We start from the raw sequence: 12,522 nt of genomic DNA on the forward strand, positions 1-12,522 counted from the left end.
AGCTAGGTGATGGTGCTTTCTTCAGATCAGACTGAGGCCTGTCTTTTCCACGGTGTTCTTTAGAACTGAAATAATATGGTTCCGGTTAGAACTGGGCCTGCCCCTGTAATAAGCCCCATTGCCAACTCTGTCCACACATATATTCAAGCAACTCTATCACAGGACCTAACCATTTAAGCCATAGCACCAGAATCTCATACAACTGCACATCCCGTAATGGGATCATAGAATCAAAGAACACTAGAACTGGAAGAGCCCTCGGGAGGTCATCGAGTCCAGTCCTCACAGCAGGACCAAGCACCATCTAGACCATCCCTGATAGACGTCTATCTAACCTGCTCTTAAATATCTCCAGCGATGGAGATCCCACAACCTCCCTAGGCAATTTATTCCAGTGTTTAACCACCCTCACGTTTAGGAAGTTTTTCCTAATGTTCAACCTAAACCTCCTTTGCTGCAGTTTTAAGCCCATTGCTTCTTGTCCTGTCCTCAGAGGCCAAGGAGAATAATTTTTCTCCTTTGTCCTTGTGACACCCTTTTAGATACTTCAAAACTGCTATTATGTCCCTTCTCAGTCTTCTCCTTTCCAAACTAAAGAAGCCCAATTCTTTCAGTCTTCCCTCATTGCTCATGTTCTCTAGACCTTTAATCATTCTTGTTACACTTCTCTGGACCCTCTCCAATTTCTCCACCTCTTTCTTGAAATGTGGTGCCCAGAACTGGACACAATACTCCAATTGAGGCCTAATCAGTGCAGAGTAGAGTGGAAGAATGACTTCTTGTGTCTTGCTCACAACACTCCTGTTAATGCATCCTAGAATCATGTTTGCTTTTTTTTGCAACAGCATCACACTGTTGACTCATATTTAGCTTGCCGTCCACTATGATCCCTAGATTCCTTTCTGCAGCAGTCCTTCCTAGACAGTCGCTTCCCATTCTGTGTGTGTGAAACTGATTGTTAATTCCTAAGTGGAGTACTTTGGAGTACTTTCCTAAGTGTAAGTATTTGTCCTTATTAAACTTCATCCTATTTAGCTCAGACCATTTCTCCAGTTTGCCCAGATCCTTTTGAATTATGACCCTATTCTCCAAAGCAGTTGTAACCAGCTTTGTATCATCTGCAAACTTAATAACCGTATTCTCTATGCCCATATCTAAATCATTTCTGAAGATATTGAACAGAACCAGTCCCAAAACAAACTCCTGTGGAACCCCATTTTTTTATGCGCTTCCAGCATGACTGTCGACCCTTAATAACTACTCTCTGAGAACGGTTATCCAGCGAGTTATGCACCCACCTTTTAAGTTATGCATCCATTTTATAGTAGCCCCAACTCAGTTGTATTTGCCTAGTTTATTGATAAGAAGATCATGCAAGACTATCAAATGCCTTACTAAAGTCTAGTATGCCATATCCACCGCTTCTCTCTTATCCACAAGACTTGTTATCCTATCAAAGAAAGCTATCAGATTGGTTTGACATGATTTGTTCTTTATAAATCCATTCTGTTACCTCTCACCCTATTATCTTCCAGATATTTGCAGATGAATTCCTTAATTACTTACTCCATTATTTTTCCTGGCACAGAAGTTAAATGGATTGGTCTGTAGTTTTCTGGGTTGTTCTTATTTCTCTTTTTATAGATGGGCGGTATATTTGCCCTTTTCCAGTCTTCTGGAATCTTTCCTGTCTCCCATGATTTTTCAAAGATGATGGCTAATGGGTCAGATTCTTCCTCTATCAGCTCCTTGAGTATTCTAGGATACATTTCATCAGGCCCTGGTGACTTCCAGACATCTTAATTTTTCTAAGTAATTTTTTAACTTATTCTTTTTTTATTTTATCTTCTAAACCTACCCCATTCCTACTAGCATTTAATATGTTAGGCATTCCTTCATCATCAGACTTCTTGGTGAAGACCAAAACAAAGAAGTCATTCAGCACCCCTGCCATTTCCAAGTTTCCCGTTATTGTTTCTCCCTCCTAACTGAGCAATGGGCCTACCCTGTCCTTAGTTTTCCTCTTTCTTCTAAGATATTTATAGAAAATCTTCTTGTTACCCTTTATGTCTGTAGCTTGTTTGAGCTCGTTTTGTGCCTTTGCCTTTCTAATCTTGCCCCTCCATACCTGTATTGTTTGCTTATATTCATCCTTTGTAATTTGTCCTAATTTCACTACAATTGACAGGTATTTTTTTCTCCCCCCTCCTTTAATTTTCTGTCATAAATTGGGAGGTCCCCTTCCCCTTTTTCTCCACTCATCTGAGGACGTGGGTTTTGCTCACAAAAGCTCATGATACTATATATATTTTTTGTTAGTCTCTAAGGTGCTACAGGACTACTCGCTTATTTAAATATATGTTTTGTACAAGAAATGGTCTTCCAGTACGTTTTTGTGGATGGTTCCTAAGACTCATCCTGTAAGTAACAAGGCTCTTATGCCATGATACAAGTGATACATGATACAGAAGGCATTAGTAGAGGAAAGTTACGCCTATCTGTACTAACACATGCTGACATAATCCCACTCACTCCTGTGACTGTATTAACTTGTTTTACTACAGGTTGGAGCTCTATAGTTGTGACTTCTGTTGTCCCAGCACCATCAAGGGTCCAGCACCCCCCTTGGGTGCCCTGGGCAGGCGCACTCACAGGAAAAATCCGGGCCCTGTGCTCAGTAACTCCTCCTCCGGCCTTCTAGAGCTTCCAGAGCACTGCCAATGAGCTATTTATGGCATTCAAGCTCAGGGAGGGAGGGACAGGAATATTCTCAAGGGAGGGGGAGGGGAGAGGCAGCACAGCTGTGGAGCCCAGACGGGCTGCATTCCTGGCTTTGGGGCTCCGCAGCCAGCCTGCCACCTCCCTCGAGCATCTCCAGGCCCCATTTGGTCAATGCTGGCCCTTCTGCTGCTGCTGGAACAGAGCCACACAGCCATCAGCAGCAGAGGGCCCAGCAATGACCGCCCCTGGTATAGCAATTTCCCTGGTTTGGAACCAGTCAGATCCCGAGGGTGCTGGACCTGGGAGGCAACAACTTGTACCTGGAAAACTTCTTTATTCACCACCCACCAGACTATCTTAAAGCATAAACACACCACTGCAAAGCACCTGCTTAAATTAGATCAGTGCTTACCGGGACTTCGTTCCAAAGCTACTTCTGCTTCCGTTAACGTCTGCAACATGCCTTCTGTTAAATCAGGACACTTTCCAATCACAGCATAGCCATTCCAGACATACATCATTTCCTACGGGTGCCCAGAGAAAACATTTCATTAATGTGGCAATGTAGAGATCTAGGGAGCTAATTATTTAGAAACTTTAGCAAAGGGCAGAGGTGTCCTTACTAGGATAGTCTTACTAAGTGTCCTTACTAGCAGTGGTATCCTTACTAGGGATCCTCACTAGGAGCGGATACTGCTGATGTGTCCTTACTGTAACTCACTGCGGAATGCAAACAGTGCTGGAAGTCTAAGTTCTATTAATTCATCTAGTTCACTTCGTCCCTTTGCCAATATTGAAAACACCAACCCACTCTATACAGGAGGCATCTGGGAAGCTGAGACACAGATTAAAGGACTGGGTGACTCTGTCTATTAGTTATATACAGTTTTTAGAACAATTCTATACAGTCAGCCCTATTGGCTTCATCCCTATTCAATTCTGCATGGCTTTTCAATGGGGGGGGGGGGGGGGCACAGTTCACTAGCCCAAAGGAAATGAACCTATAGCTCTATTCTAAATGCTAATAGTGCATATCACTACAATCACCATCACAGCAGGGACTTTTGGAAGAAAAGGCACAGTCATTATATAGACTTATTACAACTTTTCATTATCTGTTCTTAAAAGGGCTATTTTGGAACTTAAATGTGTCTCATCTCTAAATGCCTGTACACGCAGAGTTTCAGAGGAGTAGCTGTGTTGTTCTGTTTCAGCAAAAACGAGGTGTCCTGTGGCACCTTAAAGACTAACAAATGTATCTGGGCATGAACTTTTGTGGACTGGAACCCACGTGCATCTCTTGAAGTGTATCCCAGAAAGTTTATGCCCAAAGTGTTAGCCTCTAAGGCGCCACAGGACGACAACTCCTTTTGTACACACTGATTTTATTCTCAGGCTGCTAAGTAGTGCCTCATGCAAAGGCATTGTTGCTATAGCTGGTCTGTTCTTTAATGGTTGAGGAGATAGTGCTGTGCTTATTTGCTACTAGGAAGGATTCAGTTTCTTGGGTGGCTATAAAAATACCCTAAACTGCATTTTGCTATAGTTTAAATAAAAACTTTCTGGGGTAAATCTGTGAGTTACACCCTGTTCCTTCCTACGCAAATGAAAAGTCCCAGTAAGCATAGCAGTTCACTTAGCCCTGGCTTTATACTAGGGAGTTATTTTGAAACAACACCCCTTATTTCAAAGCAACAAATGGTGCATCCACACTACCAAGCCTGTTATTTCAAAATAACAGGCTGGCTGTTTTGAAATAAAAACTCCTGCTTGTCATGAGGAATAACCCTTATTTCAAAATAGTTATTTCGGGAGTTGTTATTTCAAAATAATTTCCTAGTGTAGACATGCTTCCATTCGATTATAAACTGCTTGTTACATGAAACTCAATGCCATGAATCCCCTAGTCTTTAGCTGTTAGAGAGTGAGGGTATGTCTACACTAGAAAGTTAGTTCGAACTAACGGACGTTAGTTCGAACTAACTTTCCTATGCGCTACACTAGCGCTCCGCTAGTTCGAATTTGAATCGAACTAGCGGAGCGCTTAGTTCGAACTAGGTAAACCTCATTTTACGAGGACTAACGCCTAGTTCGAACTAGCTAGTTCGAACTAAGGGCTGTGTAGCCCTTTAGTTCGAACTAGTGGGAGGCTAGCCCTCCCCAGGTTTCCCTGGTGGCCACTCTGGCCAACACCAGGGAAACTCTATGCCCCCCTCCCGGCCCCGGACCCCTTAAAGGGGCACGGGCTGGCTACGGTGCCCGTGCCAGGTGCAAGCCTGCCAGCACCCAGCTAGCAGACCCTGCACCTGGCACGGCACAGAGCCACCCACCCGATGCCCCCCAGCCCACCCCCTCTTGCCGGGACCAGGCTGGCGGCTCCCGGGAGCTTGCCCTGGACCGCAAGAGGCGGGCACCTTCCTGGGCTAGTGCGGACATCGTGGACCTCGTCCACGATCTCCGCACTAGGCACAGGAAAGTGGCCGTCTAGGGCAGGAGAGCTGCCAGCCTGGCCACCCAGGACCAGGTGTGCATGAAAATCAAGGGGGTCCACTGAGACCCCCGACACTGAGCCCTGAGCTTACAATGGCCGTCCTGGGTCAGACCAAAGGTCCATCTAGCCCAGTAGCCTGTCTGCCAACAGCGGCCAACCCTAGGGACCCTGGAGGGGATGGACCGAAGACAATGACCAAGCCATTTGTCTCGTGCCATCCCTCTCCAGCCTTCCACAAACTTTGGGCAGGGACACCACTCCTACCCTCTGGCTAATAGGACTCCATGGACCCAACCTCCATCACTTTATCTCACTTCTCTTTAAACTCTGTTCTAGTTGTAGCCTTCACAGCCTCCTGCAGCAAGGAGTTCCACAGGTTAACTATTTGCTTTGTCAACAACAACAACTTTCTCTTACTAGTTTGAAGCCTGCTACCCATTCCTTTCCTTTGGTGTCCTCTAGTCCTTCTTTATGGGAACTCAGGAAGAACTTTTCTGAATGCACCCTCTCCACCCAACCCCTGCTTTTAGAGACCTCTATCCTGTCCCCCCTCCGTCTCCTCTTTTCTAAGCTGAACAGTCCCAGTCTCTGTAGCCTCTCTTCATCTGGGACCTGTGCCAAACCCCTGATCATGTTAGTTGCCCTCCCCTCTCCCAGCCTTTCTCTTCCCCTCTCCCACCTCCTTTTCCCAGTCTCCCCCAGTTTTTTTCAATAAAGACAGAGTCAATGTTGGAAGAAACGTTATCTTTATTTTGTACATCAATAAGAAGGGGGGCTAGGGAAGGGCAAGTGGAAGGAGGTGAGGGAGGAATGGGGTACGAGCCCCCGATGGGGAGGACTGGGCTGGTCTGCGGGCTTCTGGGGGTGGAAGCTCTCCTGCAGCCCCCAATTACTCCCTCTCCCCAGATGGCAGCCTGCGGCAAGTGCAGCCGGGCTGATGGCCGAGTGGTGTGATGTGCCCAGTGTGGGCAATCCAAGCCAGAACTTCTTTGGAAGCGGGGCACCCCTTAGAACTGTGTGTCCGGGGTGGGGGTCGGGACCCTTTAAGCGCAGCCCTCGGCTAGCCTGAGACAGCATCTCCATGCTCTAAGTCCTCCTTTTATGCCCTGCCGGCACTGCTTCCAGCCATCATTAAGCCCTGTTCAGAGTCCACTCAATGTGGACTTACTAGTTCGAACTAGCAAAACGCTAGTTCGAACTAGTTTTTAGTTCTAGATGCGCTAGTTCGAACTAGCTTAGTTCGAATTAACTAATTCGAACTAAGTTAGTTCGAACTAGCGCTGTAGTGTAGACGTACCCTGACACCTGGTGCCCTGAAAGTACAATTGCAGCAGATGGAAACTGGAGCCCTGCAGGGATTCAAAAATCAGCATCTGCATCTGTATCTGCAAAAATGAGCTGCAGCTAGCCACACATTTGCAGCGTTCTAGGCAACAGCATACTTAGCAAGATGACTTGCTAGAGAAACCCATTGCACCAACAATCACATAAGACCAGCCCCAGCAATACTCAAGTATGGGCATTTCTGTCTTCCAATGGCTTATGGAAACCTATTGGGTGTGGACACAAAGTAATTTTCATAGAGGTGACCCCATTACTGGCCTCCATCTAAATGTCTGGATCTTGCTGAAACTCATCCTTAATGGATGACCTGAGGTACAGTTGTATTTTGAAACAAACTGTGGTATCCCATTTTACTGCCAGCGGACTGAGAGAAGAGTGCTAGCTGTAAGTGTACACTCTCTGAGATCAGGCACTCATGAGTGACAGGACAAACTAAAAGAGGAGATGTACTGATTCCTCTCTCCCCTCCCCAAAAAGAACAAAACGATGCTTAGAGTTGTCTTTAAGATACATATTAGCCAAGACTCTTAAAGGAAGTGCCTGACCCAAGAGACAGCATACAATGATACAAAACAGCAGAACTGGTTAGAAAAGTTTGCAGTTGTTCACACACTCAAAGGCAACAAACCCGGAGTTCAGGATCTGATGCAAACCTACAGAACCCAAATTGTCCGCTATTCTCTCATCATTCTCCAGGGATTCACCCAGGTGGCCCTCTCCTCCTCATGCTCCACTAATTGAACTTCAGAGCAGTTACTCTCAACTTGGCTGGGGGGGGGGGGGGCAGATCAGCCAGTATTTTAGGGAGGGATGTCCAATGTCCAGCACACACAGCAGTTTTCTAGTCTGGCAACAAAGAAGTGGCTGAATTTGTCCTGCTTGCCATTATGTACCCCAGAGCATAGCTACTAGTTTTTCAAACCTAGCTTCCAATGTTCAGGTTGGTAAGACTCAAAAGTATCTAGTTTCACCAGTTCTTGCATGTTTCCTGCCTATTGTTCTACCTGGGATGCTTTCTTCTGCTGGCCCAGCGGATGAGACTTGAAACATGGGCACCAAAATCAAAGTCTACGAACTCGAGCATGATCAGTGAAAAGCCGCAGAGCGTGTTTTAGTCTAAAAAGTTAAATAGAGAGTTGCGTATGCAACATATTCAGGTGACACACACATCTGGCTTCATTTCCCAGAGTCCAGCACATGCCCCAGTTTTGCAATATTTATGAAATTAGGTCCTGAGAACTTTTCAGGCTATAGGAGGGGGTTCAACATACGCCATCCTAAGTATCTAATTGTTGTTTCATTACTATGAATTACTGAAAAATATAGGGGAGTGGGGAATAGACATCTTTCCAGCCTACCAGAGCAGGCACAGGCAAAGGAACAGGGTTTGAGGGTAGGTACCGCCGAGCTTTCCGAATGGCAAACTTCTCTGTTGGCAATGACTTCCCGGCAATTTTCAGTTTCAAACTGGGCACAGTCCTAGGAAGATTAAAAAACAAAAACATGAAATCATGTTTGCTCCTCTGAATATTTGGAAAACCCTCACAAACCAAACCAGAACAAAATCAATTTCAAAGACTGATTCATTGAGAGAGATGGACATGCACAGACCAAAGTCCCCTCCTGAGGAATATCAAATGCAGTGAAACCTTTCTTGGAAGGAACTCTGAGAAAATACGGGTTCGTTGAGTAGTTTCAGTGTACAAATGGCAATCTGGGTGAGTCACAGGAAACTGACAGTAACTAATTTATGTTTGTATGGACCTGTGAGGGGGTATCCACCCCTCACAAGGCCTGAACAGGTTAAGGTGGCTAGTTGGGACATTCTGCTGCACCTAGGAGACAGGATTAATTAAACCTGGGTCAGCTGGAAGGGAACAGGAGTGACCTGTATAAAGCCCAGAAACTCAGAGAGGAGTGTATCTGCAGGGAAGTAATCTCCAGTCACTCCCTGGGCAAAGGGAGGTATGTTTGGGATTATTCCCTGGGAAGAGATAGTTTAGGCTGCCAAACCTGAGAAAGTGGGGATGGGAGAGACAGAAAGGCAGGAAAACTCGAAAGCAAATTCTGATGAAATATTCGCACAAATAAGCATCTTATACAGACTCAGTAATTTTTCCTCTCCGTGCCCACTACCAGATTTACATTTATTGCTGCAACTCACTTGAAAAGGTAAGGAAAGGAATAGTGTCTGATTTGGGAATTTCTAAATCTTACCTAAACAGTTCCACTTCATTGTCCCCAAAGGGTTTGTGATCATCTGGTCCAAACATACTGAGATAGGCAGCTTTCATGTAAATATAGGTAGTCTACAGTGAAGAGCAAATGTGGTCAAGGTCTCTTATACAGTAAATTGTATTTACAGCAGCAGCATTGATTTAGAAGCCAATGTGATACCGTTGAGGAGGCTGCTTTTCCTTGTAACTAAAGTAATATTACAACACACTTAAGGGGTGAGATATGTGCATAAGACTAAGTACTTTCCAAAGCGAGTTCAGACGAGCACATGTAGCAATATCTTTTACTGCTTGATTTGCTGTGTTTGTACCAGTTTTTATTTCCATTCCAAAAAAGAAGCTTCCCTATTAAAGATAACTAACTAGTGATTAATCACATAAAATCTCCTGAGTAATTTACACAGCCAAAATTGCAAGGTGGTAGAGGATGTTACAAGTAAGGGAAGAGTATAATAATTCATTACAACCTAAGTGGTGCTGTAGTGGCAGATGACAACAATCATAATAGGACATGGAATTTATGCTCGAATGGGGTTTTCAGCAATCATGCACTTTTTAAAGGCCGGTTCTGTGACGGGCTATTGCCCTTGGCTCCCATGCATCCAAATGCCCCTCTATTTCTCATTTCATGCTGTTGTTTAGAGTTTAATTCATGTTTTTAACAAACATTCAGCCTGTAATCCCCAGTTCTGTGCCCTCAGAACTCACGTGAAGGTATTTCTCAACATGAACCCTACCATCGCTTATAAACGCCTTAGTCTTCACCATCAGAGTTTACTAGAGCCCCCAGTACATGGGGTCTGCTTTCCCTGTTCTGTACAGCGACTTCCAGGATGGAGCCAAAAGAACAGACATTTTATCAAGATTCGGCTTGCCATGTGCCTGACCATTATTGTCTCTGGTGGGAGAAGTTGTGGTGACTGCAGAATAAGCAGAGGCAAGGCCTCTCAGCACCAGGGATCCATGAGGAAACCTCACATTGATTTAGGCAGAAGCCTTGAAGCATGAATTGCTGCCCCGCTACAGTTGTGCCGGCCCCCATGTTACCTCCTGGTTGCTTGACCCGCAAGAGCTGTGACAAGGCCAATGCCTGGTTCCATCAGCTGGTGACTGAAGAACCTGACTGAGGGGCTGCTGCCATAGGGCTCAGGTAAATGAGGGGAGGGGGAAGATAGTGTCACAGAGACAACACCTCCTTCCATTTCACATAGATCTACTGACAAGTGGCACCACGTCATCCCTTAAGCCAAGGAATTTGCCCTGGTTACAGTTATTACCGAGTAGGCACCATCACGTTTAACTCATTACAAAACACCACCTTCCACATTGGCACCAAAGCAGCTCATGTTCTTTAATGTAACTGCAATAAAAGATATAACGACCTGCTGCTAATTACACAGTACATGACAAAACTCCTTGGCCAGTTGATTGGCCTTTAGTTAAATTCTCAGATCTGAAATCTACCCGTATTCTTAGATTACAGGACAAGCATAGAATTCCTGCACTTGCTCTCCCTCTGTACATGGTCCCGATGAGCCAGAGCGAGCCAGACTGTGTTTCACTGCCCTCACCCTACGACAGGCCTGGCTAAACCCAATTAAAAATTTATACCCACGCTTTGGTTTCTCGTTTGCTAACGGCTTGGTTTTCATTCACTTCTGCTTACCTTTGACCAAACATTTTCTTTGCTCAGCAGATCAGCATAGAAATAGGCCATTTTCCACTGGCGCTTGTAGGTGAAGCACCACATCAGTTCCCAGTAGCACATGTGATGAAACTGCTTCCAGTGCTGCTGAGCCTCACAGCATTCCTCGAACCTGCCAATGGCCTGAACAAAGGGAAATCCCAATATAGCCACAAGCATCATGAGGAAAAAACAAAAACAAAACCCAGGCTTCATAGAATATATGCGCCACCTTGTGGCTATTTGGTAAACAGCACTGGGACCCAGTCCTGCTCCATGGTGGGGAGTGCCCTCCAGTCTAAGGGTGTGTCTAGACTACCGAGTTTTGTCGACAAAAGTGGACTTTTGTCGACAAAACTATACCAGCGTCTACACTACCGCTGAGTTCTGTCGACATAACGTCGACAGAACTCAGCAGTTTTGTCGACGCTGGTATACCTCATTTTACGAGGCATAACACCTTCTGTCGACAGAAGGTGTTATTGCCTGTAGGGTTGCGTCCAGACTACGGGGTTCTGTCGACAAAGCAGTTTGCTTTGTCGACAGAACTCAATGTGTCTGGACGCTCTTTGTCAGACACTGTCGACAAAACTTCCGTCGACAAAACCCGGTAGTCTAGACGTACCCTAAGTTAATGGGAACTGAGAGTGCTCAGCATTTCAGCCCGGTGACTAGGCAGCAGGACGAGACCCCTGACCACACATTCATCCTGGATTATCAAGTTTGTCACCTAAAGTCCTCCTTATGCCTTAATGTTATTACCTAATGCTGAGCGTAAGTGAACAACAGAGCAGCAAGAGGAGTTTGTGGTGCAAGTGGAGACTAGGAAATTAAAGTCTGAAGGACAGCTCCAAAGCTAGTGTATATTTTCAAAGCTCCATTGAGCAGTACAAGAGAGGGTGACACATTCATCACTCACACGCATGCTTCATTATCCAATGTTTCAGAGCTTCTGTCTCAAAGCAGCCACACAGCTTGACATCAGGTCGGCAACTATCACTCAGCACTGTGGCGGGGGAGGAGGGGAAATTCTGCTGAATTTAATTGCATCTGCCGTTTGACTAGAGCGATCCGTTCTGAAACACCACCTCAGGCTTCCTTTTCAGGACAGGGTTCCTGGATTGCACATCAGCATGGGGGCCCAACACTTCAAAGGGCTGTTGCAAAAATATTATTTCAAAGGGGTTTTGCTTGAACTTGGGCATTTTCAAGGTAGCGGGCTCTCGGACCAAAATGCTTAAGCCCTGGTCCAATCAAGTCATTAAAACAAATCACAGATGGTTAGTTTATGTTGTTCAATTAACTGAAAGCAGTGGGTAAAACCATTCCAGGCAACTGCCAGAGTAAAACTCCGGCTTTGTATCTATGCACTTAAGACACGGAGCCCCATGAGAGAGTTCAGCATTGGAGATGGACTTGCCCAAAGTTGAGGGCAATTGGTTTTGGGGTGTCAAAATATGGTTAGAAGCCTAACTTAGGCTCCTATTTTTTGAAATCTTGGCCAGACTTTATGACTAATACGGAACCATTGTTCTTGAAGGTTCTCTTCCAGGGAGAAAAGGATTACTTACCGTATCAATATTGCCTTTTATTGTTTCTATCCTGCCCGCGAAAAACAGGAATATGGCTCCCTGTAATAAACAAAAGCAGCCATGAATAATTTTCATGCACCTGATACATTCTAGCTACAAAACAGCTACAAATGCTAAACTAAATTAGGATTCATCTTACTTTTGGAAAGCGAGCCAAGTAAGGTTTGAGTAGCCTTTCTGCCTCTTCAACATTTCCTTTCCCTGTGCCTAGATTAGTTGAGTAAAACAATGCAAATGATTAGAAGGAATAGGATGCAGCAGCTGTAAGTTCTCCCGTACAGTAGCAGGTAAGTCCAAATGTAGGCCCTCATTTTGTACCACTTCAGACAGATCAGAAGGGGGCACAAACAGATGGTGTTTACATAAAGGTACCATAAAGGCAAATTGATTCTGTGCCAGCAGAATTTCCATTTGATGTTGCTTTCTCCTTCCATCCCCATTCCCTGGGTTCCT

At 45.2% G+C, this 12,522-nt stretch overlaps 1 protein-coding gene across 1 annotated transcript in view; it reads right to left on the reverse strand.

Moving 5' to 3' along the window:
* Positions 1–12,522, reverse strand: part of TTC39A (tetratricopeptide repeat domain 39A) — an 84,303-nt gene that overhangs the window by 15,657 nt on the left and 56,124 nt on the right. The window contains exons 10-15 of the mRNA XM_006126422.5: positions 12,209–12,276; positions 12,049–12,108; positions 10,460–10,621; positions 8,774–8,865; positions 7,915–8,035; positions 3,134–3,245 (exon numbers count right to left, since the gene is read on the reverse strand). Coding sequence (XP_006126484.2) covers positions 3,134–3,245; positions 7,915–8,035; positions 8,774–8,865; positions 10,460–10,621; positions 12,049–12,108; positions 12,209–12,276 — 615 coding nt within the window. The remainder of the gene's footprint in view (positions 1–3,133; positions 3,246–7,914; positions 8,036–8,773; positions 8,866–10,459; positions 10,622–12,048; positions 12,109–12,208; positions 12,277–12,522) is intronic.

This window comes from Pelodiscus sinensis, chromosome 9, assembly GCF_052426305.1.
Source record: "Pelodiscus sinensis isolate ZL-2025 chromosome 9, ASM5242630v1, whole genome shotgun sequence".
Classification (NCBI taxonomy): Eukaryota; Metazoa; Chordata; order Testudines; family Trionychidae; genus Pelodiscus; species Pelodiscus sinensis.